Here is a 27,248-nt window from a genome sequence, read left to right on the forward strand (position 1 = left end):
TTGTTCCAGAAGAAGCCTGTGACAGCCGTGTGACATAATGGACCTCTAAGTGCTTGTCTGCTTGTATCGAAAAGCCCGCGGCACCCAGTTCCCGTCAGCACAGCCAGTGTCATTGATCCGCTGTTCTCATCAATACCCGCTACGTCACCGTCTCTCCCGTGGGGCTGGAGAAGGCACCGGGGCTCACTGACTGCTAAGCAGGGAGAGCAGCGCAGTCCGTGAGAAAACGTTCTAGAGAGCCTACTGCCGAGATGGCAGGGAAAAGAACAGAACTCGCGTCCTCATAACCAGCCAGCCCAGCCCCAGATTTGTGGTGATCGCTCCCACACCCATCCCCCCGGGCCCTGGGTGACACACAAGGTGGGTTTGTTAGCCCAGACACCACCCCAAAGCATGCTGCCCACACCCGGGCAGCCCCGTCCGGACCCCAGGATAACCCCCTGAGTAAAACGGGACCAGCCAGCACATGGCAGCTAGGTGGCTGGAGTCCGATGGGGGTTAGGAGAAAATCCACAAACAACTCTATTTCCTCTACTCTGAGTAGGTTTTGTTAGAAACTGTGCACTTCCTTTTTTTTTTAAAAGATCTTTTTTGATGTGGACCAGTTTTAAAGTCTTTATTGACTTTGTTACAATATCGCTTCCGCTTTATGTTTCGGGTTTTTTGGCCGCTAGGCATGTGGGATCTTAGCTCCCTGACCAGGGATTGAACCCAAGCCCCCTGCATTGGAAGGTGAAGTCCTAACCGCTGGACCACCAGGGAAGTCCCGAAACCGTGCACCTCTAAGACTCAGGAGTGGGTCTGCTCCACGGCGGCAACGCTGACATGAGGAGCACTCGGGGGGTGGAGTAAAGAGCAGAAGGGGTGTCCCTGTGCTTCTCGAAACGTAAAAACAGCTTTCAGGACTTCCCTGGTGGCTCAGTGGTTAAGAATCCACCTGCCAACGCAGGGGACACGGGTTTGATCCCTGGTCCGGGAAGCTCCAACATGCCACAGAGCAACTAAGCCCACGAGCCACAACTACTGAAGCCTGTGCACCCTAGAGCCCGCAGGCCGCAACTACTGAGCCCACGTGCCGCAACTACTGAAGCCGCGCACCTAGAGCCCGTGCTCCACAACAACAGAAGCCACCGCAATGAGAAGCCCGTGCACTGCAATGAAGAGTAGCCCCCGCTTGCTGCAACTAGAGAAAGCCCGCACACAGCAACGAAGACCCAACGCAGCCAAAAATAAGTAAATAAAATTAATAACTTAAAGAAAAAAAAAAAAGAGCTTTCAGTGCATCTCGGCTCAACCCAATAAAAGGCAGGGACAGCATTCATCACCTATGGAATGTGGCTTAGAAAATTTCCAGAGCTCAAGTAATGCCAATCGAAGGAGGAATCAGGACCTAAATAATCAACTGTTTCTACACACTTTTGTTGTGTGTGTGTATGTAAACTTTTTGAATTGACATATGCTGTGAAAACGTGATTGACTAATAAAGCCTAGATGTGAATGCTTATGTTCCATTCTGGAATAGAAAGGTTTTTGAGGCTTCTACTCTGTCTCAAGAAGCGATAAATGTTAAAATGCACAGCAACGTGGTGATCTTGCTTGGTACAATCCAAAAACCCAAAGCTGCTGCGGACACCCAGCCCGTCTGTGCAGCTGCCCTGGGGTCGCCGCTCAAGAGTGACCCTGGTTGTGCCAAGCCACGGAGGACGCTGCAGCAAAGTGAGAACCAGCAAAAGCCAAGGAGGTCAGCTCGCTCTCGGCACCAAAGCTGTCTCGTGCTGTGAGTGAGAGGCCCTATCCATGCAGCTTCTCGGTCTTGCTCGCCCACAAAAGCGGAAGCCAGCAGGAGATACGTACGGCAGGTGTAAACATCTCTGTATTCCATGTGCTCGTAATCGGGAAGAATTTTCATGAAACGGCCCGACTTCACACGAGGGTTTATACCTGAACAGACACAGCAGGGAAAGGGCTGAAGATGGTTCTGCCTTCTCGACTGTAGAAACCATTTTCACAGGACTCAACACCTGTCCCTCACCGACATCACACGCTTCCCTACATCCTCGACCCCCAGAACCTTGGGAGGCAAGCGGTTGCCAAGGAGGCCGGCCTGGCCAGAAGGAATCGTGGTGACAGGTGTTCCTGTCAGTCAGTGATCCACACCAGGAACTCATGATGGCAGGCCCGCTCGGGACCCCCTCCGGGCTCTCTCCCCATCACCCACCACAATCAGCGGGGCTCACCGAGGTGGGAGGGCAGAGGTCACAGCTCACAGATATTTGGGGTGACTGTGTAGGGAACCCTGTGCCCCAACTAGGATCCCCAGCTTGCCCGCTGCACATCTGGCATTGTCCTTCACCTGTTGCGTGTGTTTTGTTTTTGACAAAGGACAGTGTTTGCCAGCCTCCTAACTCAATCAGACCCCTTCACCCCTGGATTGAGGTAGCTGACTCTACCATCTAAGCAGGAACTAGGGGCGACTGTCTTCTACCACCTATTCCAGAAGCTAAGTGATTTTCCCCTGGATAAGGCCTTCAAAGCAAATTCACAAAAACACAGTTCCTGCACTGTGAAAATGAAAACTGAAGCTCGCTTTGGCCGGGGCACATCAAACGCTCTGGGGTGCTGATAACAGATAATATGAATCAGTCTCTGGATTTGACAACCATGTTCAAGGGGTTGAGAACCAGCAGTCAAAGAAGTCTCCAGATGTCCTCCTTTGCCTGTGACCTCGCCGTGGCCCTTGTCCCCTCTCCCTGGCCCACCTGGACCTCCCCCTCTCTCCTGCTCACCTGCCCATCCACCTGTGTCCAGATGTCCCCTCCACAGGACAGATGCCCCCAAGGCCCGGGCAACCCCTCTGCCCACAGCTGAGATGAGCTCTGTGGGGGCCTTCATTCTCACACGTGTTCTCCTCTGGGTGCTTCAGCCCCCAACACCTAGCAGGTATGAGCACCTGCCTCCCTCCAGGAGTATCTTGAGGGCTTACAACTCTTAGAGAGAACTCAAGTTGCTTTGAGATGATATCATCAAATGGCCTGACAAACTCAAAAAGTAGTGAGATGATAAGGACTTCTCATATGAGATCCTCATGGAAACAGCTGACCACCCCAAAAGCCAGGAAACCTCTCGTTTCTGTGCGCTCACAGGGACTCCTGTGGGGAGTGTACCTCTGACTTGGACACGACGCCCATAGCGAGGGCGGCCTCCTGGATTCTCTGCTCTGGGAGACTTAAGACACGGACTCTGGGGAGCAACAGTGGAGCCGAGAGTGGGGCGGGGCCCTGGGGGCACCCCCAGAATGGAGGGCGGGAGGGGAGGGAAGGGGACACAACCACCTTTCCACCCCTGGAACTCCGGGCTTTGCAGGATTCAAAGTGGCACTGTTCTCACCACTGAGACCACAAGACAGGAAGGAGTTACATTTTCACGAGACGTGACCACTCGGGCCCCAAGACCCACTTCCCCTGGAGACACGCATTCTCTTGGGTGGGTGGGACATGAAGCAGAGGCCAGAGAAGAAACCAAAGTGCAAACCTGCCAGTGAAGGAGGAGCGGGAGGCCTTGCGCAGACCAGCCCTGCCCTGGGCTTCAGGACCAAGGACAGGGGCAGGCGGGGGCGGGGCAGTGGATTGGGATGGCGTCCGAGGGTGGGTGAGGGTGCAGCCCGAGCCCCTCGGCAAGTGGGGAGAAGGGGATACAGGGAGGTGGCCGAAGTGGGGCTGGGACACACAGGGCTCCCAGAGAAGGTGGGAGGGGGCAACAGCCTAGAAGGCACAGCCGAGGGCCAACATCGAGAACCACACGTGCCCAGGGCGGCCGGGGAAGGTCCACGAAGAACTTAGAGCCTCCAACAGGAGATCTCCCCACTCGTGAGCAAATTCTAACCCAGGAACACTGGCCAATCCAACATCCCAAATGGCCACAGGATCGAGGTGGAGAGAAGCCTGATGGGGTGAAGAAATCAGCCCAGATTCGGGGACCAACTGCGCCCCCCCCGGGCTGTCTCCCCACACAGCTGATGCTCCGCAGAAGTCCACAGTCTACCTGTGTGGGGGATGCGGGACAAAGGAGGCGAGGCGTCTCCCAGGGGGACTCTGAGAGCAGCGAATCCACGGAAACGAGGGAACACAGCAAGCGACGGCAACGAGCGAGCCCTGGCACTGGAAGGCAGCCTCCAGCACACTGGCTCCCAGCCAGCAGCCCGGCCCCGGGAAGCCCCTCCATCCTGAATCACACGTTTCTCCGAGCGGGAGCCCGGTCCCCAGCCTCTGGGTGTTTAAGTAAGAAGCACCATCTGGTCTAAGTGTTCAGTGCAGAACTGGTGCAGAGTTCAAAAGAATGTGTAAGCCAAAATCTACCAAGACGGTTTTAAGATGAACACTTAAGGTCCTTTTCAGAGAGGTCAACAGGTCAACCTTAGGCCAAAGAGAAGCGGGCCGTCATGATCCTTCTTACCCCGTCCTTTACTACCAGCCCCGAGCGTTAACAACACACGCCACACCCCGCTGGGCAGGGACAGGCGGGCTGCTCCCCGCGGGATGGTGTGCCCACTGCCCCTGGGCGACGTCAGTGCCAACAGACACCCTCACAGCCTCACGCAAAGGGCCCTGAGGAAGGGCCAGCAGAGAGGTGCTTGGGGCCGGGGGCTCTAGGCATCACAGAGCGTTGCTGGCGACTCTGGAAAGCAAAGGGGCGGGGACAAGAAATGGGGGTGCTGGGAGACTCAACGTGCCTGCAGGAAACAAGCCAAGGAAGGGCCGGGGCTGGTGCGGTCAGGGTGGCGAGGAGGGGCCCTGGCAGCTGCCACGGCTGCATGTCACAGTCGCTCCTGGTGTCCACGTCTCCAACCAGGCTGCAGGCCTGGGATCTAGAGACACGGGCACCTCCAAGCACACCAGAGTTGTTTCCAGGGCAGCCACGTTTCCCAGAGGATAGACACCTTCATCCACCTGCGCTGCAAAATCAGGGTCATGATTCACTCAGAAAGGGAGAAGAGAGCCCCCGACCTTTTCAGTGCTGTTACTACCAGCGCTGTCTCTACAATGTCAAAACTGAATTTAAAGGGTATCTGAGAACAGACCTGTGGGCTGAGGGCCATGGACTTTTATTTTCCGTGGCTGATGTCACTGAGCACCTGCTTCTGGAACAAGTTAACAGAAGATGGTGACAGATTAACTTACACTTCGCGTAGACGTCTCGACAAGACACGCCCGTGATCTCCAGCTTCCTCAAGTTTTCACAAACGCCGTACTCTGCAACAAGAAACGTTTGCTGGAAATTACAGTCAAGAAGTCATAAAGCAGCAGAAATATTAATAGACGTGCGGGTGGGGGTGGAGCAGGCATGCCTCAGCCTTGGCCTTGTGTTCTCAGCCTGACCCTTCTTTCACTGTGGAGATTTCATGGGCCTTCTCCACATTCAGTCAACACCCTCACTCACCAATGAAGCCACTATTCTATTTTTAGGTAACACCACTCTGAATGAAATAGCAACCTGCCATGTCTATTCTGATAAGCTCTAGAAACCTAATCTCTCAAACCCACAACCAGACATCCTGGTTTATGACCACGGTGTGGCAGAAACTCAGAGTCTGGAGACGATGCGAGTTCCCATGGAAATGAGACCACCACTGGTGTCAGGTTTCCACGAAGGCCCCCCTAACCCCCTACTGATTCTGTTAAACGAAGACACAGCTGGGGCTGCCCAGGACGGCCTTGAAGCAAAACCCTGACACCCACCTCCACGGCCAGTGCTCTGCCCCACCTCGGGGAGAGAAACCCAGGCTTGGAGAGGTTGGTGACTCAGCAGTCCTTCCAGAAGGGGGACTGCAGTCTGGCCAGCAAAAGGCTGTCCACCTCATCACATCACAGACCCCACCCCGGCCCCAAGGCCTGGTCTTTTCAGCGGAATGGATGACGACACTAACCCAATGCTTCTGTGAGGATTTTGACCATATCCAAGCCAAGTTCAAGATGCAGACGGTGGAGAAACTAGTTGGGGCAAGGCGGTTAGCACCTGGCAAACCTCCCCGAGATGGGCCTGCCCGACGGTGCTGCTTTCCCTGCTTCCACTGCTGAAGAACAGACCACGGCCTTGCTCGTCACCAGACAAAAACACACGTTTTATCCTCCTGCCAGGAAGAATGTGGACTCCGCTCTGGAGTGTTATGCAAGTTACAAGAACTTGTGAGGAACTAGATAACGAAATGTGCTTGTTTGTGACCTTGGACGGGGTGACACCTGCATGTCACGTGAGTCACCAGCAACTGAGAGGCCCCGGTTTGTCAAAATCCTTGCAGACCATGCCAGGGACCAGCTGGAAGGGCCACTCCCGCCCTGGGCAGCGACCAGCTGGAGCTGGTCTACCGCGCTCTTGAGAAGAGCTCTGCTCCATGCTGAGCTGTCTTCATGATCCCCCGTCTGCTCTGGGACGTCCACAAGGCCAGGTGGCCCTCCTGACGGCCACAGCGGCTGTCACCACCTCGTGTGCTCTCCATAAACAGCGTCCTTCCCTCGCACCAACCAGGCACTCCAAAACCCTCACCGCACAAGACTGGTGCCTCAGTTTGTTTCCCGTGTGGTGTGCAAAGGACAGCTCCCCTCCCGGTTCCAGCAGTGACCAGCGCACGCGGTACACGAGATGCGCCTCTTGCTGCCTCGCTGACGAGACAGTTTGGAAGCCGGGGTTGGGCGGCAGGTAGTCTTCTCTGAACCGCGCGCTTTAGTGATACATGTGGACACTCTGCCGGTGAGATGCAGGGCACAGACCCAAGGCGCATCCGCGTGTGCCCCGGCGGCCTGCAGCACACTGAAGCAGCAGTGCCGCCCCACAGCATCTGCCGAGCCAGTGGGTGATTTTCGCATCTGAGCCCAGCGATCCTCCGACCTGCTAGAGACAACGCACCACCTCCCAGCACCCGCTCAGACTTCCAAGCAAGTCTAAGGTTTTTAAAGCCAGGATGACCAAACTGTCAAGAATCTCTGCACATCGTGTCAAGAAAAGGTGCTGCTAATATCACACAAGAGATGAACCTGCACGAGCAGACACACCATCCACAGAAATGTCACTAACAATCAGAAGAAAAGCAAAAGTATGATGCAGTGCTAATAAATACAGCGACGCTTAGTGGGTTTTTCTTAATGTTCCCAAAAGATAATAAAATCACCGAAGCGGAACAATGTCATTCTGACCCAACTGCTCCTTCAAGAAATGTTCAGTATTTTTCACATGATGGAAAAATCTTTTTTTTTAAACAGTGGCTCAGAACAATTCCACATCCTCTGACTGTTCCATAAACCTTCCCATAAGTCATCAGGGAAAGTGTCCTTAAAATAGCATTAAGGCCAGTGTACATGCAGCACCACAGATCCTTCCCCCTAGAAAAACTCACCAGCGTTAACGCCATCCTACCCAAGACCAGCGTTAACGCCGTCCTACCCAAGATGGTTAAAGTTAGCACAGCAAACCGTGCTGCCCACAGCTGCTTTCTAAGTGCCAAATTTGGGTTGCAGACTGCCGATTCAAATACTTTCCTTGCTACTCTATGACGTACAGTAGCTTGTGAAAGTCTGGTTTGAAAGTGTCTGCTCCAAAAATGGCAACAAGTAAAAAAAAAGTTGGGAAGGGGGAGAAAAATGGGTGAGCTGGACTTGAGGAAATTTAAATTAACCATGGAATTACCATATGATACAGCTATATCCTATTTCTGGGTACATACCCAAAAGAGGTGAAAGCAGAGACTCAGAGATGTTTGTACACCCATGTTTATAGCAGCACTATTCACAATAGCCAAGAAGGGGAAACAACCCAAGTGCCCATCGATGGAGGTTAGATAAGCAAAACAGGGTCCATCCATGAAATGGAATATTATTCAGCCTTAAAAAGGAAGGAGAGTCTGACACCTGCTATAGCCTGGCCGAACCTTGAGGACGTTGTGCTGAGTGAGATAAGCAGTCACAAAAGGACAATATTGTACGATTCCACTTATATGAGGTCTCTATAGCGTAGTCAAATTTCACAGAGACAGAAAGTAGAATGGTGAGTGCAGGGGCTGAGGAAGGAAAAACGGGGAGTCAGTGTTTAATGGGGACTGAGTGTCAGCTGGATAAGATGGAAAAGTTCTGAAGATGATGGTGGTGACGGCTGCACAACAATGTGAACATACTTAATGCCACTAAACTGTAGCTTAAAAATGGTTAAAGTGGTAAATTTTACTTTGTGTATATGTTACCACAATAAAAAAATTAAGTTGCCACTTCAAATACTCCAATCAGAAAATTTCCAGAAAGCTATTGAACAAATGTTTTGCCAAGACGGAAAACCAGCCCAGGAATCTGGGCCAAGTCGACACTGAAGCTGCATCCGCTGGTGACCTGACTGCCAGGGGCGCACTTCCTGTCCAGTGAGGTCAGTACTGTGTGACGGGCATTACCAAAAACCCCTGCTCCCAGAGCATGTGTCTGAATGTGCAGGAAGTCTATTCAGTCTCTGCGGGTGGGAATGGGTGAGAAGAGTTTTCTCTCTCCCTCTTTTCCACTCTCTTGCCCCTACAGGAGAACCCAAGGAACACACGCTGCTTCCTGAGGCAACTTCCCTCGAAGAGAAGACTAACGGAGATTAACGGAGGCAGTACCTGTGCCAGCCGTGGCTGAGACGTGCACACACTCTGCATCGGAATGGAAGATGACAAAGTTAACATCATAATTCTATGCACTGCACCAGCCTTGGCACCTGCAATTAGAGGGAACTTAGCCCCATGCTCCCCACAAATGCCACTTATGAGGGTCCCTGCCACGTTGGAAGGGCACAGCACTAAGACAGTCTCTGAAGCAAGCTGGTGGGCACACAAGATAAGGCTGGAAAGGGGGTGGTCTCCTGGTCCTGCCAGAGCCGGGAGTCCACAGGAAATGCAGAAGCACTGAAGAGTCTCAGGTAGAAAAGCAGCCTGGACCGGGTAACCTGTGGGTGGAGCCAGCGGAGACACACCTGGAGACGCAGGTGGGGGGTCCCATGAGGAGGCCACTGCACCACCAGGTAAGGCAGAGGTGGCAGGAAAGGATGGGGGAGCCCAGCTGGAACCCAGCTGTGGCCCCCGGCAGGCAGGAGAGAGTGGGAGGAGGAAGAGTGGAGGAGCGCTGCGGGCTTGTTTCCCACCTGCTGTAAACTCACACAGTTTTCCAAGTAAAGCCAAAAGGCAGTATTGATTGGAAATTTAGCGCATTTTTGTTTGCACTAAATTAGGGGATAACTATATCCCTTAATAAAATATGGTTAAAACTTTATTTCCGAGGGACTCCCCTGGTGGTCCAGTGGTAAAGAATACGCCTTCCAACGCAGGGGACTCGGGTTCGATCCCCGGTGGGGGAACTAAGATCCCACATGCCGCGGGACAACTAAGTCCGCGCGCCACAACAATTGAGCTCGCGTACCTCAATGAGAGAGCCCGCGGGCCACAAACTAGAGAGCCCACGCGCCCTGGAGCCTGCGCACCACAACTAGAGAGAGAAAACCCGCACGCCACAACTAGAGAGAAGCCCTCGCGCCGCAAGGAAGAGCCCGCGCCAAAATGAAAGATCCCGCGTGTCGCAACTAAGACCCAACTCAGCCAAAAAAATAAATAAATAAGGAAAATAAATAAATAAAAACCTTTACTTCTGAGGCTGAAAAAGGAGGCAGAGGCAGGGGTGGGAGCTGGTGGGGAGGGGGCTCCGCCAGGCTCAGGGGTGTCAGGCAACTGGCCCCCAGGCTTCCTGACACAGCTGCTCCGAGGACACCCCTGCAACAGCAGAGTGCTGGTTCCAAACCCCTGTGTGTCCCCCAGCTCGCTGCTTTCCTTAGCTATTACTATAACTGCATGAAATGCCTTTTTTTTTTTTTTTTTTTTAATAATGTAGCAGATCTGGAAAAACACTGAGCAGCTAGCTCATCCTAGGATGGGAAGAATGTGAAAACCAAAACCTGGATACAGCCCATAGGCATCTCTTATTCAACACCTAGAATATTCGGAATGCTAACCAATAGTTCCCAAGGACAGCTGACAGCGCCTACATACTCAACGCGACTCCTTCCCAACCGGCTCCACCCCTGCAAAGATGAACAGTCTTGGTGCCCACAGCAGCCTCGAGAAGCCTCGCCCTGCCAGCCAGAGGACGCGGACCCTGTCCAGCTCCACGACAGGTATCCCTGGCCAAGGGAGCCCCACTCCAGCTGAGGCCCACCTGTCATGCCCGGACACTTCTTCCTGGTGCACGCACACCCTCTCGGTCTCGTCACCCACTCGTGAGACCAGGAGGTAAGCAGAGTCTGACTCTGCCATCACCTCACTCCGGACCCCTTCTCAGATTTCAGACACTTCTCGACTCCCCACTAATACTCCTCAGACAGGCTTGGCTATGCTGGGTTTCCTCCCCTGTCCATCAGCACCGGGAGGACAGTGAGGGTGTCACTGGCAAAGGATGCTGACTCATGAGTTAGAACCCAGGTCGCCTCCTGACCGGTCCTGGGTTTCTCACAGGACACCTGTTCCTCCAAAGTCCCAAAGATGCCCTTGTATTTGCACACTCTTTCCAGCCAGAAAGACAAACCAAGATCCTCAAATGCATTATGTAATCACTTTGCAAACACAGTGAAACAGTGAAAACGGCCCATCGGTTCTTCCTGGCAAGGCAACCATATCTGTCCAATTAAACATGGCCAAGGGGAAATCTTCACTCGGTGCTTTCTGGGGGCCAGGTCAACTTCCCAGCTCGCTTTTTTAAGGTTAGCAATGTCCCTCAGAGGCACCGTTTTCCCTTACCCTTTCCTACTTTGCTAACCGGAAGGATTAGGTTTCTCTGTGAAGCAGCGGATGAGATTCGACTTCCAAAAATAAAGAGACTGTAGTCCTGACAATCAGCAAAGCAGAAGAAAAGGATAAATGTTTCCCTACAATTCTGAGAGCCTGCTATATGTCCAGGAGGTGGCCTGCTTTCCTCTTCTCATGGTTGAGGCAGGTACGCTTCTACTACTTCAACACCGCCCACCCCAGCCCCAAAACAGGAAGGCTCAACAAGCAACTGCTTAACAAGAGACATAAAATATGCCCAAAGCCGACTTCAAAGCCAACAACTTGCCCATTTCACCTCTTCCCAAGATGACCCTTCCAATTTCAGCCATGTTTAACAAAAGCCACATTTCTCACATTTCACATCAGCATATCAAACAGAATAGAAAGCGTTTTCTTCTGCATGCAAATACAAAATTAAATGTTGGTTTTTAACTTCCGATTTCTGTCATAAAGCTCATACATTATGGGAAAAGGGTATTTCTAATTATGATGGAATTTAAGCCCACTTTAGACTTACAACTGATCAAAATATTATACAAATATTATTCCAGGTGTCATTAAAACACTTACCATCAAGGGAAGAAATGGACAAATTATATATTATAAATTCAAAACCTCACTCTCTGTCTCAATATTTAAGAGTTTGGTGTAGAAGGGAAAATACACGTGTGAGCATTTCCTTTGCATTTCCTTTGCTTTTAAATGTTTCTTTTGTTATTATTTGAATGTTCTGATTTAGAACCATGGTCTGAATTTTCTAAACGCCTTAGCCTCAGGTAGACCGGCCAGCATTTCAAAATTCACCAACTAAACAGTGAAGTGTTAACCAAGAAAAGCCTCCTCTGGGTCAAAGGCAAAGAACAGACTGGGCTTCTACGCTATGCTCTGAGAAATGATGGCTTATTTATACCCCACATGCCAGTAACTGCAGGAGGCCTGAAGCCAAAGGAGGGATGCATCAAAACACTGCTCGGCTCCTGACCCCGCGCGCCCACCCTGCAAGCTGGGGTTGCTCTGGTTTGGTTTCCTGTAAGAGGGAAAATAGCGCCTATTTGGTGTATTTGCCCCCAAAACAGGAGCACAGACTGGGCCTCTCAGTAGCAACTTTCTGTAACCCGCCCACAGAAATACCACTGAAAATAGTTAATCAAATAGCTCCAACAGGCAGGGGGCTCAAAAGACCAAATTCTATAAAAACAACTGATTTATTATTGTTGACTTATTATTGCTAGGACACTGAAAATTGTGAGATTCTCACCAAGCGCTATAAAGCCTTCTCATTTTAAGTTTGTAGTGTCCCTACCCACCCCTGCCCCTGAGTCCTCCTCTCATTTTACGACGAGCCACTGACATGCTCGCCCTGCCCATGCCCTGGAAGTCCATCACGGCCCAAAACGCTCTGAAGCAATAAAACACAGGTGCGTGGCACCCTCCTCCCTGTGCCCCTTTCTGTGGCTTGTCTTCTCCTCTGGGAAACCCAATTATCAAAATACAGAAAGCAAACGTGTAAACACTGAGTAGTAAACGTGCAGACTCACTAACGTCTCACTCACCTTCCCAAGACACTAACAAATGGAAGCACCATCGTGCCGTGTCAGGGCCGGACCTGGAGCTTCTGGGCCAGGAAACCTGCTGGGCTAGGACCACCTACCTCTTGCTCACCAAGGCTGGGAGCACTTTGGTTTCTGCCTCTGTGGACACGACTTTGGCCTTAACACCCACCATAACCAAATGTCTGCTTCGGGATGGAAGAAGTTTGGGGCGCAGGGAAATAAGATCAGACTTGTCTCACACACGACTATTATTATACATATTCCAGTCATAATTAGACTAACCCTATGAGATGCCTATGAATGACACACGGAACTGCCAACCATCCAATGTTGGACCCAGATGAGCTGGAAATGAAAGCTACCAAAATGAACTAGTGAAACTGACGACCTTCAAAACCTCGGGACGACAATGATTACTTAAACCCAAAGTTAAAAGTGCGTAACTTTGATTAACGCTGTAACTTTTGCAAAAGTCACTTTGACTAAAGCGGTAACTTTTGCAAAAGTCACTGTAAATGAAGTTAAAAAGCAAAAGACTGGGCTTCCCTGGTGGCGCAGTGGTTGAGAATCTGCCTGCTAATGCAGGGGACACGGGTTCGAGACCTGGTCTGGGAAGATCCCACATGCCGTGGAGCAACTAGGCCCGTGAGCCACAACTACTGAGCCTGCGCGTCTGGAGCCTGTGCTCCACAACAAGAGTGGCCACGATAGTGAGAGGCCCGCGCACCGCAATGAAGAGTGGCCCCCACTTGCCACAACTAGAGAAAGCCCTCGCACAGAAACGAAGACCCAACACAGCCAAAAATAAATAAATAATAAAAATAAGTAAATTAAAAAAAAAAAAAGCAAAGGACTGTTGACTATGAGAAAATGTTTTGCATATATTAAACAGAAATCGACCCAGATTAAATAAATAAAACCCACAAATCAATAAGAAAAAATAACGATAGAGAAAAAGGGCAAAGATTAAGGATACGCAAATAAGAGAAATCCAAATTGCCTATAATTTTATTTCTTAAATGTGCATCTTCACGAGTTATCAGCCATCTGCAAATTAAAATGAGATGTTGTTTCTCACCCAGATTGACACAGATTTTTAGAAATGAATCATTCAAACTAGAAAGAATTTAGAGGACACTGGATTAAATGAGATAACTTAAAGAACCCAAACCACAAAGACAGCTACTTTGTGAATAAACACAGAGCATTCCTGTCATTTTCGGTGACTTGCCTGTGCACACCCTCGTGACAGGTGTGCAAAGAGGAAAATACAACTATGTTATATTTGGAGTGAAGAATCACTCCAAAAAAATAACTGGTCAGCATCTAGTAAAACTGCAAATCTCACAGCCCACTACCCCGGCAACACCACTTCTGGATATATTCCTTAGAGAAATTTACAAATTTATCTGCATCTGAAGACACGTAAGAGCTTGTTCGCTGTAACACTGTGTACACTGTATGAAAAAAATAAAAATGAGCAAAGGAACACATGTGGCCTCTTCAAATTATGAACCACCACATAGTGTTCAAGAAGACTGAACCAGACTTAAACGTATTAACGTGGACAGAATTTAAAAACACAAGTTGACAGGGGGAAAAGGCAGATGCACAATACTTATGGTATGATATATTTCTTAAAATTAAAGTACCATAAAACAATATTATACATTGGGGATGTTACAGGAGTATGTATATACAAGTAAACTCAACCCACAATAGTGGTTGCTTCTTGGGAGTGGGAAGGAGAGGGGTGATCAGGAGGGACTTAAATGCTGGCTGAGAGGTTTTCTTTTAAAAAAGGTAGAGATTTCAAAAGCAAATATGACAGAAGACTTAACTGTTATTTATTGGGGATGACTAGGAATATGCCTGTTTCACCATGTTTGTTTTTCATTTTTTTAATTTCTCAAAGTGAAAATTCTCCTAGCTGCTAAGCCACCTTGGTGAAGAAGAGACCTTGATCCTACCGTCACGGTGTCTGCTGTCCCACGAAAGCTGAACTGAGAAGCACAGAAGCAGGAAAAGAAGGACTGAAGAGTCCTTCTCTGTCTGCCCCCCAAAGTCTGTCTACATCTTCATGAGGACTTCTTATGCTTCTACTAGCAATTCTAAGAATTTGCCCTGAGCTGTACCTCCAGTTAATTTTACTATGTGGCATACCTTAGAGTTTTCTGATTATACAGAAGTCTTCCGTTACTCTCTCTTGCTACATACCTTACAGTTTCCCCAGAGACAACACCCGGAGACCACCACACAGGTTTGGCTGACTGATGGAGAAACTCCACAAAGGAACAGCTGTGATGAACCTGGGTCTCACAGGTGTACAAAATGCAAAACAAAGCAAATGAAAAGGTGGAACTCACTTTGCCTCTATTTTAAAATGTCAAAAGAAACTCACTTGCCAAATAGATGACAAAAGGTTAATACTGCTAATATTCAAAGAAAAGAGAATGAAAAGAAATGAAGACAGCCTAAGAGACCTCTGGGACAACATTAAACGCACCAACATTTGCATGATTCGGTCCCAAAAGGAGAAGAGAGAGAGAAAGGACCTGAGAAAATATTTGAAGAGATTATAGTCGAAAACTTCCCTAACATGGGAAAGGAAATAGCCACCCAAGTCCAGGAAGCACAGAGAGTTCCAGGCAGGATAAATCCAAGGAGAAACACACCAAGACACATAGTAATCAAACTGACAAAAATTAAAGACAAAGAAAAATTATTAAAAGCAACAAGGGAAAAACGACAAATAACATACAAGGGAACTCCCATAAGGTGAACAGCTGATTTCTCAGCAGAAACTCTACAAGCCAGAAGGGAGTGGCATGATATATTAAAAGTGATGAAAGGGAAGAACCTACAACCAAGATTACTCTACCCGGCAAGCTTTACAGACAAGCAAAAGCTAAGAGAATTCAGCACCACCAAACCAGCTCTACAACAAATGCTAAAGGAACTTCTCTAAGTGGGAAACAAGAGAAGAAAAGGGACTTCCCTGGTGGCGCAGTGGTTAAGAATTCACCTGCCAATGCAGGGGACACGGGTTCGAGCCCTGGTCCGGGAAGATCCCACATGCCGTGGAGCAACTAAGCCCGTGCGCCACAACTACTGAGCCTGCGCTCTAGAGCCTGTGAGCCACAACTACTGAGCCCACATGCTACAACTACTGAAGCCCGTGCACCTAGAGCCCACACTCTGCAACAGCAGAAGCCACCACACTGAGAAGCCCACACACCGCAGAGAAAGCCCATGCGCAGCAATGAAGACCCAACGCAGCCAAAAATAAATAAATAAATAAATAAATTTTTTTTAAATGTAAAAAAACAAGAGAGAAGAAAAGGACGTACAAAAACAAACCCAAAACAATTAAGAAAATAGTAATAGTAACATACATACCGATAATTACCTTAAATGTGAATGGATTAAACGCTCCAACCAAAAGACACAGGCTCACTGAATGGATACAAAAACAAGACCCATATATATGCTGTCTACAAGAGACCCACTTCAGACCTAGGGACACATACAGACTGAAAGTGAGGGGATGGAAAAAGATATTCCAAGCAAATGGAAATCAAAAGAAAACTGGAGTAGCAATACTCATATAAGATAAAATAGACTTTAAAATAAAGAATGTTACAAGAGACAAGGAAGGACACTACATAATGATCAAGGGATCAATCCAAGAAGATATAACAAGTATAAATATATATGCACCCAACAAAGGAGTACCTCAATACATAAGGCAAATGCTAACAGCTATAAAGAGGAAATTAATAGTAATACAATAATAGTGGGGGACTTTAACACCTCACTTACACCAATGGACAGATCATCCAAACAGAAAATTAATTAGGAAACACAAGCTTTAAATGACACGATAGATCAGATAGATTTAATTGATATTTATAGCACATTCCATCTGAAAACAGCAGATTACACTTTCTTCTCAAGTGCACACGGAACATTCTCCAGGATAGATCACATCTTGGGTCACAAATCAAGCCTCAGTGAATTTAAGAAAATTTAAATCATATCAAGCATCTTTTCTGACCACAATGCTATGAGATTAGAAATAAATTACAGGGAAAAAAATGTAAAAAACACAAACAAATGGAGGCTAAACAATACATTACTAAATAACCAAGAGATCACTGAAGAAATCAAAGACGAAATCGAAAAATACCTCAAGACAAATGACAACGAAAACACGACGATCCAAAACCTATGGGATACAGCAAAAGCAGTTCTAAGAGGGAAGTTGATAGCAATACTTACCTCAAGAAACAAGAAAAATCTCAAATAAACAATCTAACCTTACAGCTAAAGGAACTAGAGAAAGAAGAACAAACAAAACCCAAAGTTAGCAGAAGGAAAGAAATCATAAAGATCAGAGCAGAAATAAATGAAATAGAAACAAAGAAAGCAATAGCAAAGGTCAATAAAACTAAAAGCTGGTTCTTTAAGAAGATAAACAAAATTGATAAACCTTTAGTCAGACGCATCAAGAAAAAGAGGGAGAGGACTCAAATCAATAAAATTTGAAATGAAAAAGGAGAAGTTACAATGGACACCGCAGAAATACAAAGCATCCTAAGAGACTACTACAGGCAACTCTATGCCAATAAAATGGACAACCTGGGAGAAATGGACAAATTCTTAGAAAGGTATAACCTTCCAAGACTGAACCAGGAAGAAATAGAAAATACGAACAGACCAATCACAAGTAATGAAATTGAAACTGTGATTAAAAATCTTCCAACAAACAAAAGTCCAGGACCAGATGGCTTCACAGGTGAATTCTATCAAATATTTAGAGAAGAGCTAACACCCATCCTTCTCAAACTCTTCCAAAAAATTGCAGAGGAAGGAACACTCCCAAACTCATTCTATGAGGCCACCTGATGCCAAAACCAGACAAAGATACTATAAAAAAGAAAATTACAGACCAATATCACTGATGAGTACAGATGCAAAAATCCTCAACAAAATACTAGCAAACAGAATCCAACAACACATTAAAAGGATCATACACCATGATCAAGTGGGACTTATCCCAGGGATGCAAGAATTCTTCAATATACGCAAATCAATCAATGTGATACACCATATTAACAAATTGAAGAATAAAAACCGTATGATCGGGCTTCCTGGGTGGCGCAGTAGTTAAGACTCCTCCTGCCAATGCAGAGGACATAGGCTCGAGCCCTGGTCTGGGAAGATCCAACATGCCGCGGAGCAACAAAGCCCACGCGCCACAACTACTGAGCCTGCGCTCTAGAGCCCGCCAGCCACAACTACTGAGCCCGCATGCCACAACTACTGAAGCCCACGTGCCCTAGAGCCCGTGCTCCGCTACAAGAGAAGCCACCGCAATGAGAAGCCCCCACCCCACAACAAAGAGTAGCCCCCGCTCACCGCAACTAGAGGAAGCCTGCACACAGCAACAAAGACCCAAAGCAGCCCAAAATAAATGAACAAAATAAATAAATTAAAACCCAAACAAAAAACCCGTATGATCATCTCAATAGATGCAGCAAAATCTTTTGACAAAATTCAACACCCATTTATGATTAAAAACTCTCCAGTAAGTGGGGATAGAGGGAACTTACCTCAACATAAAAAAAAAAAAAAAATACTGCTAATATTCAACGAGCTCTTACTAATTTTTAAGACAAAATAAACTCCCTAAGAAAAAAAGAGACCAAAAAAACCAAAACAAAACACAAACATGGAATTCACAAGAGGTGAAATTAAAATGGCCAAGAAGCATCATAACCATTTAGGGGGTGAGGGCTTCATCTGCATCATCCCATTTAACCCTCAAAGTCACCCTATGGGAGCAGCACTTGCCAATAACACTTGGGAAGGTGAAGCAGCGTCTTCAGGATCTCAGAGCAGATAAACAGATTACAAATCAGTCTTGACCACTGAGCCTTATGGCAGAAAGAAGATGACTGACTGATCCCCTGCTGGGAAGGATTTCGGGAAAGCGGCCTTCTCATGCAGTCTTCCTGGGGGTGCAAATACCAACAGCTGGGCAATGAGTACCTAAGGTGTTATCAGCGTGCACACCCTACTGCCCCTACAACCCCACTTTGGGAAGTACACTCCAAGAAGATAATCTCAGAAGTTCTAAAAGGTACATGTAAGTCCCATGAACTCCTATAAAATGCACAAAGGCACTCTTGATAGCACTGTTTACAGCAAGAAAAAACTGCAAACTTAAAAGTCTATCAGAAAAAAAAAAAAAAAAAGTCTATCAGTAAGGGACTAGTCTGTGGCATACATAGACAGTGGAACACTATGAAGATTTTTTATACTAAATTTTTCCAAAATTTTAAGAGTGGCTTATCTTTGATTGCAGGGGTCCCGGAAGATATTTTACTCTCTTCCCTTTGTTGTCCTTCACTGTTTGATTTTTTTTTCTTACCTATTGTTTTTACCAAAACATGAGAGCTCACTGAACATCAGAGATCTATCAACGTTTAAATGAACAGAGAGACTTGAACTGTGGAATAGGTAAAGCTTTCTTCCTGGGATTTGTTACAAAACTACTCACTATCCTCACTTCGGCCACCACCATCCCTGAGGGGGGCATTAGCCCCCTGCAGCACTGGCCGGCTCCACCCACCGCTCCACAGACCAGGTCCTCGCCCTCAGGAGACACTCCAAACCCTCGGGCTCCCCTAACTATTCAAGTTCACCCTCATCGTTCCCGTCAGCTCCGCCCCCAAGGACTGGGGACCAAGGACAGACGTCAGCTTGCTCCCCGGCCTAAACCCAGCCCCAGCTCGCGTCACTGCCCTCGGCGTCCTGGCCCCCGCAGCTGGGGGACCCCTCACCCCTCTCTGAGCACCCCATGCAGGCAGAACCCGGTCCGCCGCCCACCCGGAACTCCACCGCGCCCGGAACCCGCGGTCCCGGGTCTGTGGCAGGGCCCCCCGGGGTCACAGCACGCCCCGGCGGCCGGGACCCTCCCCCTGGAGCCCCGTTCCGAGGCAGGTGCCCTTCCAGAGCCCGTGGTGACCCCGCCCAGAGCTTCCCCCGGCTGAGCCCCCTCCACCAGGCCCCGCCCCGACGCACTTACCCTCCCGGCAGCGCCGCCTCCAGATGGTGTCGGTGTGCAGGATGCGCCGGAACTTGGTGCAGACCTGGGCCAGGCTGGGCAGGTCGGTGCCGGGCAGCGAAGCGAAGATCTCCACAAGCAGCTCGGGCGGCAGCTCCAGCAGCGAGCAGCGTGGGGGCGACGAGGGGCCCGCGCTCCGGCCGCCCCCCGCCCCGGCCAGCGCCGCCGCGCCCGCCTCGATGCGCTCTTCCTCGGGGTCCGTGTCCGGCTCGCTGTCGGCCGCTGCCGCCTCGGCCGGGCCCCGGCGCTGCTGGCGGCGCCGGCATCCCCGCGACGGGCCCACGCCGCAGAGGCGAGCGCACACCGCCATGCCGGCGACTGACGGCCGCCGCGCCGCCGCCGCCGGTGCGCACGCGCCGCCAGAGAGCCGAGCCCCGCCCCACCAGCAAGGGAGCCTATCCCCGCCCCGGTGAGCGTCGAACCCCGCCCCCTGTAGAGCCGAGCCCCGCCCCCCGGAGGATCCGAGCCCCTGCCCCTAGACAGCAAGGCACGCCCCTGGGATTCGAGCCACGCCCCTCCCTACTTTCAAGCCACGCCCCCAATGCATAGGCGACCTCGCCGTCTAGGGCTTGGCCCCGCCCACTAGGGGGGACCTGCAAAGACCTGGGCCGAACCCGAACGCCTCCCGCCTGCCCCCGCCCTCCCCGTGTCATTGGGACCATCTCCCCGCGGCCCCACGACCCCACGACCCCCGGGGGGACCGGCGCCTGGGCAGCAAATGGCGCGCTGTCGGGTGTGAGGGCCGAACTTACCACCTCCCGAGTATGGGGCTGACGCGCTCTTCCTGAGATCAGCCCCGAACACCCTACGGGGCACCTCCCCCCAACCCAGAATGCCCCAGGAAGGTCCGAAGGGCCCCCGCGGAACCCCCCAGGAAGGCCCAAGGTAGCCCCCCAAGAACCCCCCCCATCACCCTTCCATGAAGAATCCTCCAGGAAAGCCCAGAGGACACTGCTCCGAGGACCTCCCAGGAAGGCCTGGAGGAGCCCACCAGAACTCCCCAGAGGACCCCAAGAACTTCACGCTAGGTGTGTAGTCTGTCTGATCTTGCTGTGCCCTAGTTACCTTATTTACTGGGTTCTGCAGGCTGACTGGGGCCTAGGGCGGGGGTGGAGAATGTGCAGACCTTCTCCTGACAGTGGCTTCACCTTAAGGAGCACTGATAACAAGAAACTGACCAGAGAGTAGGGCCAAGGGTATGGATGTGATTACAAGATTACAGGATTATAGGAGTCTCCGCCTGGGTGGGCCCAACTCCCTTCTGGTCAAGACTGACTTCAATGCCCTGAAGTGCTGGAGAGCCCTTCAGGAGCCCAAAAGGAAGACTAACCAGAGCCCAAAAGGAAGTTAAGAATCCACAGACCACCCCATTCTGGTCAGTGTTTCTATTTCTACTCAAATAGAAAATAGTGACCGCGCAGTTCCCTGGGCCCAGCCTCCACAAGGTCCTGGCTATTCACTACCTCCCTAAGGAGGTCTCCAAGCGGAAGAGAGGGCTGCCTACCCCAGTCCACAGAATCCCATAAACGGGGAAGTTCATCTTCTGACAGAAGTAACCGTTCTGTGCTTCAAACCTTGACCATCTCAGCTCCAGGCAATTGAAAAACAACATGTAGGGACTTCCCTGGTGGCGCAGTGGTTAAGAATCTCCTGCCAATGCAGGGGACACGGGTTCGATCCCTGGTCCGGGAAGATCCCACATGCCACGGAGCAGCTAAGCCCGTGCCCCACAACTACTGAACCTGCGCTTTAGAGCCCGCGAGCCACAACTACTGAGCCCGCGTGCCACAACTACTGAAGCCCGCGCGCCTAGAGCCCGTGTTCCACAACAAGAGAAGCCACCCAATGAGAAGCCTGCGCACCGCAACGAAGAGTAGCCCCTGCTCGCCGCAACTAGAGAAAAGCCCGCGCGCAGCAACGAAGACCCAACACAGCCAAAAATAAAAATAAATAAATTTTCAAAAAAAAAAAGACTCCGCACTCAAAAAAAAAAAGAAAAACATGTAACTGCCCTCCCTGTATCTCAACGGTTTTTCAAACTGTCCTCCACCCTGTTATCAGAACTCTCTTCCTGCAAATAGCAACACATAAACAAAAGCATACTCATCGCTTCACTCACCTATTTAGAAATATTTAATGGCTCCATTGACTTCTTATCACATCACACAAAGTACCTCACAATCCTGTCCTAACCTCCCAGTCTGGCATCATCTCCTGTCTCCACTGAAACTCACCATGTCTGCCCCTTGTTCAAGCTGTCTCCTCTGCCAGGAGAACCCTCTCCCCAGTCTGTGCCAGTAAACAGCCGCCCCTTCTCAGAATGTCCCTTTATTACAGCACCATCATTTGTTTTATTACAAACATTTGCTTCCTTTGGTAGCAGCCTTACTAGATGTATCTCCTGTCACATGATAGACCTGCTAACACACATCATGTAACCGGCAAATGTGTACTGACTAAATGTTTGTTCAATGAAAAAGGAACAAATGATAAACTGGCTAGAAGGCTAAAAAGTGAGGAACGTGAACCAGATTTAGAGAAGACTAGTTTATTTATCACCTGAACCATCCAAGCTAGGAAGTCTCCCAGCAAACAGAAATGCATTAACTAATGTAATAAATATTTATAGAATGCCTGACTAACCTACACGCTATGTTCTGTGTGGATCCATAGATTGTAAAGCATGAGCTTTGCTGTTATATATTTCAATCAGTTTGTTTTTTAAATCTATCTACTCCCTACTAGGTCCTATTAATAAAATACAGTATTCACCAATTAATAAAATACAGTAGTCTCCTATTAATAAAATACAGTATTCTCAGGTCCTATTAATAAAATACAGTTTAGAGTACATTAAAATGTACAAAAATTTCCATCTTTAGAAGAATGGTTAATGTATGTTCATAATTTGAATAATGCATAATTCAGTGAAGAGATACCTCTAAATCTATATATTCTTGACAGCAGGAACAACAGAAGGCTGTGTACAATAACCCACAAAGGTGTGAAAGGATGGAATTTGTGCTGACCATCAGAACAGAAAGAAAAGGATAGCCGTGAGAGCTTGGGTAATCCACGTCGGTGGAGAGGAACCAGAGGGGAAGAGTTAGGCTGTAGCAGAGAACTATTACACATTGAACCCTGAAAGCTTTGTGTCCTTGAAACTTTTACAGTGCCTTATATAGAACTGTATCCCTTACAAAGAACGCTAAGGAGGATACATTCATAAATGAGGAAAACCTAGATAGAAGACGCCCTTTTTTATGGAAATTTTTAAAAATTTTATACAATTTTAAGGCTTACTTTTTATTTCCAGTTATTACAAAATTTTGGCTCTATTCCCCGTGTTGTACAATACATCCTTGAGCCTGTCTGACACCCAAAAATGTGTGCCTCCCTCTCTCCCACTCCTATATTGCCCCCCCAGTGGTAACCACTAGTTTGTTCTCTGTATCTGTGAGTCTGCTTCTCTTTTGTTATGTTCACTAGTTTGTTGTATTTTTAATTTAATTATTTTTTTTCAAGAAAGCAAAGTGAGGATTTATTAAGCGAAAGTACCATCTCAGTGGGAGAGTGGGCAGACTCAGGTGAGTAGCTGCCTAGTTTGTTGTATTTTTAATTTAATTATTTTTTTTCAAGAAAGCAAAGTGAGGATTTACTAAGCGAAAGTACCATCTCAGTGGGAGAGTGGGCAGACTCAGGTGAGTAGCTGCCTAGTTTGTTGTATTTTTTACTTATACCACGTGTAAGTGATATCATACGGTATTTGTCTTTGGCTTATTTCACTTAGCATAATGCCCTCCAATCCATCTATGTTGCTGCAAATGGCAAAATTTTGCTCTTTTTTATGGCTGAGTAGTATTCCATTGTGTGTGTGTGTGTGTGTGTGTGTGTGTGTGTATACATATATATACACATATATATATACATATATATATCACATCTTTATCCGTTCATCTCTTGATGGACATTTAGGTTGCTTCCATATCTTGGCATTTGTAAATAATGCTGCTATGAACATTGGGGTGCATATATCTTTTCGAATTAGTGGGGTTTTTTCAGACATATATCCAGGAGTGGAACTGCTGGGTCATATGGTAGTTCTATTTTTAATTTTTTGAGAAACCTCCATACTGTCCTCCACAGCAGCTGCACCAAGAGATCATTTGTTTTAACACTATGTCAGGAATATAAGAATGAACTCTTTGTTAGTGAGAACTGATAACAACTAAGGAAATTAGTAGAGTACAGGACGAAGCATTTTTCAATTGGTTGCCTCAAAAGTAGTAGTTCTTTCAAGTTGCCCCTGAAAGTAGTAGTTCTTGAACTTAAGAAAACCCTGTTAACTTTCCCCATGCTGGTTCTCAGAATCCAGATGTGAAAAAATGGCATCTTGTCCACTGCTCAGAAGAAACAGTTGGGCTTCCCTGGTGGTGCAGTGGTTGAGAATCTGCCTGCCAATGCAGGGGACACGGGTTCGAGCCCTGGTCTGGGAAGATCCCACATGCCGCGGAGCAACTAGGCCTGTGAGCCACAATTACTGAGCCTGCGCGTCTGGAGCTTGTGCTCCGCAACAAGAGAGGCCGCGATAGTGAGAGGCCCGCGCACCACGATGAAGAGTGGCCCCCACTTGCTGCAATTAGAGAAAGCCCTTGCACAGAAACGAAGACCCAACACAGCCATAAATAAATAAATAAAACTAAATTAAATTAAATTAAAAAATTTTTAAAAAAGTACATCAAAAAAAAAAAACAGTCAAGGTGAATGGAAAGAAGGGAAAATATTCAAAGGCTAAACAAGAGGTTTGAGGTGCGAAATAAGAGTCTCAATGATTACATCCTTTAGTCCCATACATGGGCAAAAAGCTGGAAAAATAGCAATCCTTCAGAATTTGTTTGGAATTAAACAAGCAAAAAACTACAAAAGAGAAAAAACCCTGTGGAATGCCTGCCAGCTCCATTAGTTGTTACACACTCACTTAAGAGACAATGTTAGGTTTTAGGAGTGATTTGAGATCACTTTCCTGCATGTACCAGTGTGCTGGTTTCTGAAGTTGTACACCAGAGCCAGAGCATCCTGGGAGAGGAAGCACTCCCACATGGTGCCTTTCTCGCTTCGGACAATCCCTCCTGGACCCGGTGAAGACGCTCCTAAAGACTGCAAGCTATGGAGCATCAACTGCAAAACCCTCCTGGCTGAGTCCTTTCCTAGAATAGCGGGAACACTGCTCTTGAGCAATACTTGTTTGTTTACTTTAGCTAAACAGTAGAGGTGACACAAGACTGATTGGACCACCGGCCAATAGTGTCCCAGACAACAAGGAGGGTGGAATATCTTTCCCAATCAGAAAGAAGAGAGGCAGGACAGGCCGGGCAGGCCTGAAGAGCTGAACTAACTCTCAGTGTGACTTGCCCTCCATACTGAGTGTGGCAAAATAACCCTAACATGTTCTGCACTGCCGGTTAATGTTTCATGCCTTCTGTTTTGTTTTGTTTTTTTTCATGCCTCGTTTAACAGATTCTTAGAAATAGCGAGACAGCACGATTTACAGCATGTTACTTCACTAATGCTGGGACATCATATTCAATTTCTAGCTGTTACCTTATAGAAAGAAATAGGGCAAGAGTTACTTAAAACTGACACTGCTTGGCTTTCTAGAATGATTATTTAATAGCTTAAAAGTACCATGAGATTTCTGGAGAAAACACTGCATAAATTCACATGACAGATGTGGTCTTTTCTACTTTATGTGGATTATTTCAAAGAAGAGTAATATTTGTTAATCGTTTAAAAATAAATCGTACTATTCTATATTAACTAGCTTAAAATAGATCATGATGATATTAATTTACCACTCTGAATATCATTTACTATGTCGAACGTATATTAAACTGCAATCTGGGGGGATTTCCCTGGTGGTCCAGTGGTTAAGACTCTGCGGTTCCACTGCAGGGGGCACGGGTTCCATCCCTGGTCAGGGAACTAAGATCCCTCATGCCACATGGCGCAGCCAAAAATAAACAAAAACAAAACTGCAATCTGGGGGCACATGAAATTTTTCACATACACTCAAGCACACTTGTTTTCAAATTTTACACGAAGTTACGGTACTTCTTAATTGATATTTATTTGCATATGACTAAATTAGTAAACTTTAAATATAATTTATATTTTATTTCAATATGTTGTTCTTACATGCTCATGAGACACCTTTACACACCAACTGCTTTGGATGATTTTCTGAGACACCTATAGGGAAGTGTGGTTTTAGATTCAAGTAGGAAGTGAAGATAAGAGCATAGCAATCATTGTAAATGTGGACTTCAGTACTTGAAAATAACAAAGAGTAATCCTGTCCCATCTCTATCACAGCCCTTGAGGTAATCCCTGGGGCAGTGAACCCAAGGCCTGAGGTTATTTGGTAAAGCTTTATGGATGCCTAAGGGACTAGGAAAATATGAAACTCTCCTTCCCCTCCCCCCAGCTCCATATGCCTGATATCGATTTTTTTTTCAGTCCTCTTGCATTTGGAACAGTTGTCCAGCAAGGGAACAAAAAGTCCATTTCTTACAAACTAGCAATTAAGCCAAAAAAGCACTCACCAGTCAATACTCAATATCATAAAAACCCAGAAAAGAAAGCAATACACAGTCCACACTCTCATTTAAGACTTCGAAACTGATCATTTTGTGTCTGGCAGAAGGTAGGTACACTTACTGGATTTTTCTCCCCCCCATCTTCACAGAATAAATAAAAAACAACCAAGATAGTACACTTGGAGCTTAAAACCTTCCTTTGGAACATTGGAAAGCAGACAGAATGTTTAAGTCATCTTTATTAACTGTACACTATTAGAGATTTTTCAAGGTAAAGAACTGTGACAGAAAGAGGAGAAAAAAAAAACCTGGGAAAGTGACATACACAAATGCACTTTTCTTTTGTAAATAGTGGCACAGTACAGAGCTACAACTAACATCATTGTTCTGGCAGATAATTATACAAGATACTTGGCTACTCTGTAAAGAAAGAAATTCCAGGTGCATTGGAACCCCTTTGAGAAATATATTTTAGTAGGTTTTGTATGTTTGTATAATAACTGTATATTAGCACAATCCAATTACTTTATGAAACAGACATTATAAGAAAGGCTTTTACAAACTCAAAAAGGGGAAAATACTTACAAAGTATTAAATATTAAAGAGCAAAAACAGCCGAAGAATCACGTGCTGTTCATTCAGATACATGTTTATCAGATGTTTGAGTTGGGCAATAACTGACTTGATAACTAAACGTTGCATAGTGATCTAGATTCTACCAGGCCCCTTTCATTTGCTCCTCAGAAAACACTTGGAGTTCTAAAATAGTATTGCGCTCTTACACACGAGTCGGAGACTGAGAAAAATGGTTACGTATTCAAGGTAGCTCAGCTGGTTAGTGTTTGAAAGACTGAGGGGTCTGAACACGGGTAAGACTCCGTATCTGAGACCAGCAGAGACGAATGAAAGGCAGTGAACCCTGCCAGGTGTGGGCAGGCCCGCGCCCTGTCAGCGCAGGTGATGCCCAGGCTCATTCGACCACCTGAGTTACCTGAGGCCGGATGCCGAGCCCAGGGCACGGACTTTCTCCAGGGCCGGACTCTACCGACCATAACCTGAAATAATACACTTGCGGTTCTTTTCCGAGTTGGGACAATGTGTGCCGGAAGTTACCAGTGGACAGTTTCCTTAAAAAAGAAAAGAAA

The 27,248-nt window shown here is 47.7% G+C and overlaps 1 protein-coding gene across 3 annotated transcripts in view; it reads right to left on the reverse strand.

The window, feature by feature from the left end:
- FBXO31 (F-box protein 31) overlaps positions 1 to 19,900 on the reverse strand; it is a 43,274-nt gene extending 23,374 nt beyond the window's left edge. For 2 of the 3 annotated variants that reach the window (XM_036833705.1, XM_036833704.1), the window contains exons 1-3: positions 19,469 to 19,900; positions 5,178 to 5,249; positions 1,855 to 1,941 (exon numbers count right to left, since the gene is read on the reverse strand). In XM_036833705.1, the coding sequence (XP_036689600.1) occupies positions 1,855 to 1,941; positions 5,178 to 5,249; positions 19,469 to 19,817 (508 nt within the window). In that variant the 5' untranslated portion in view covers positions 19,818 to 19,900. The remainder of the gene's footprint in view (positions 1 to 1,854; positions 1,942 to 5,177; positions 5,250 to 19,468) is intronic. The other variant, XM_036833706.1, reaches the window with a different exon arrangement.
- Positions 19,901 to 27,248: the final 7,348 nt, after the last annotated feature.

The sequence above is a fragment of the Balaenoptera musculus genome, chromosome 19, assembly GCF_009873245.2.
Source record: "Balaenoptera musculus isolate JJ_BM4_2016_0621 chromosome 19, mBalMus1.pri.v3, whole genome shotgun sequence".
Taxonomy (NCBI): Eukaryota; Metazoa; Chordata; class Mammalia; order Artiodactyla; family Balaenopteridae; genus Balaenoptera; species Balaenoptera musculus.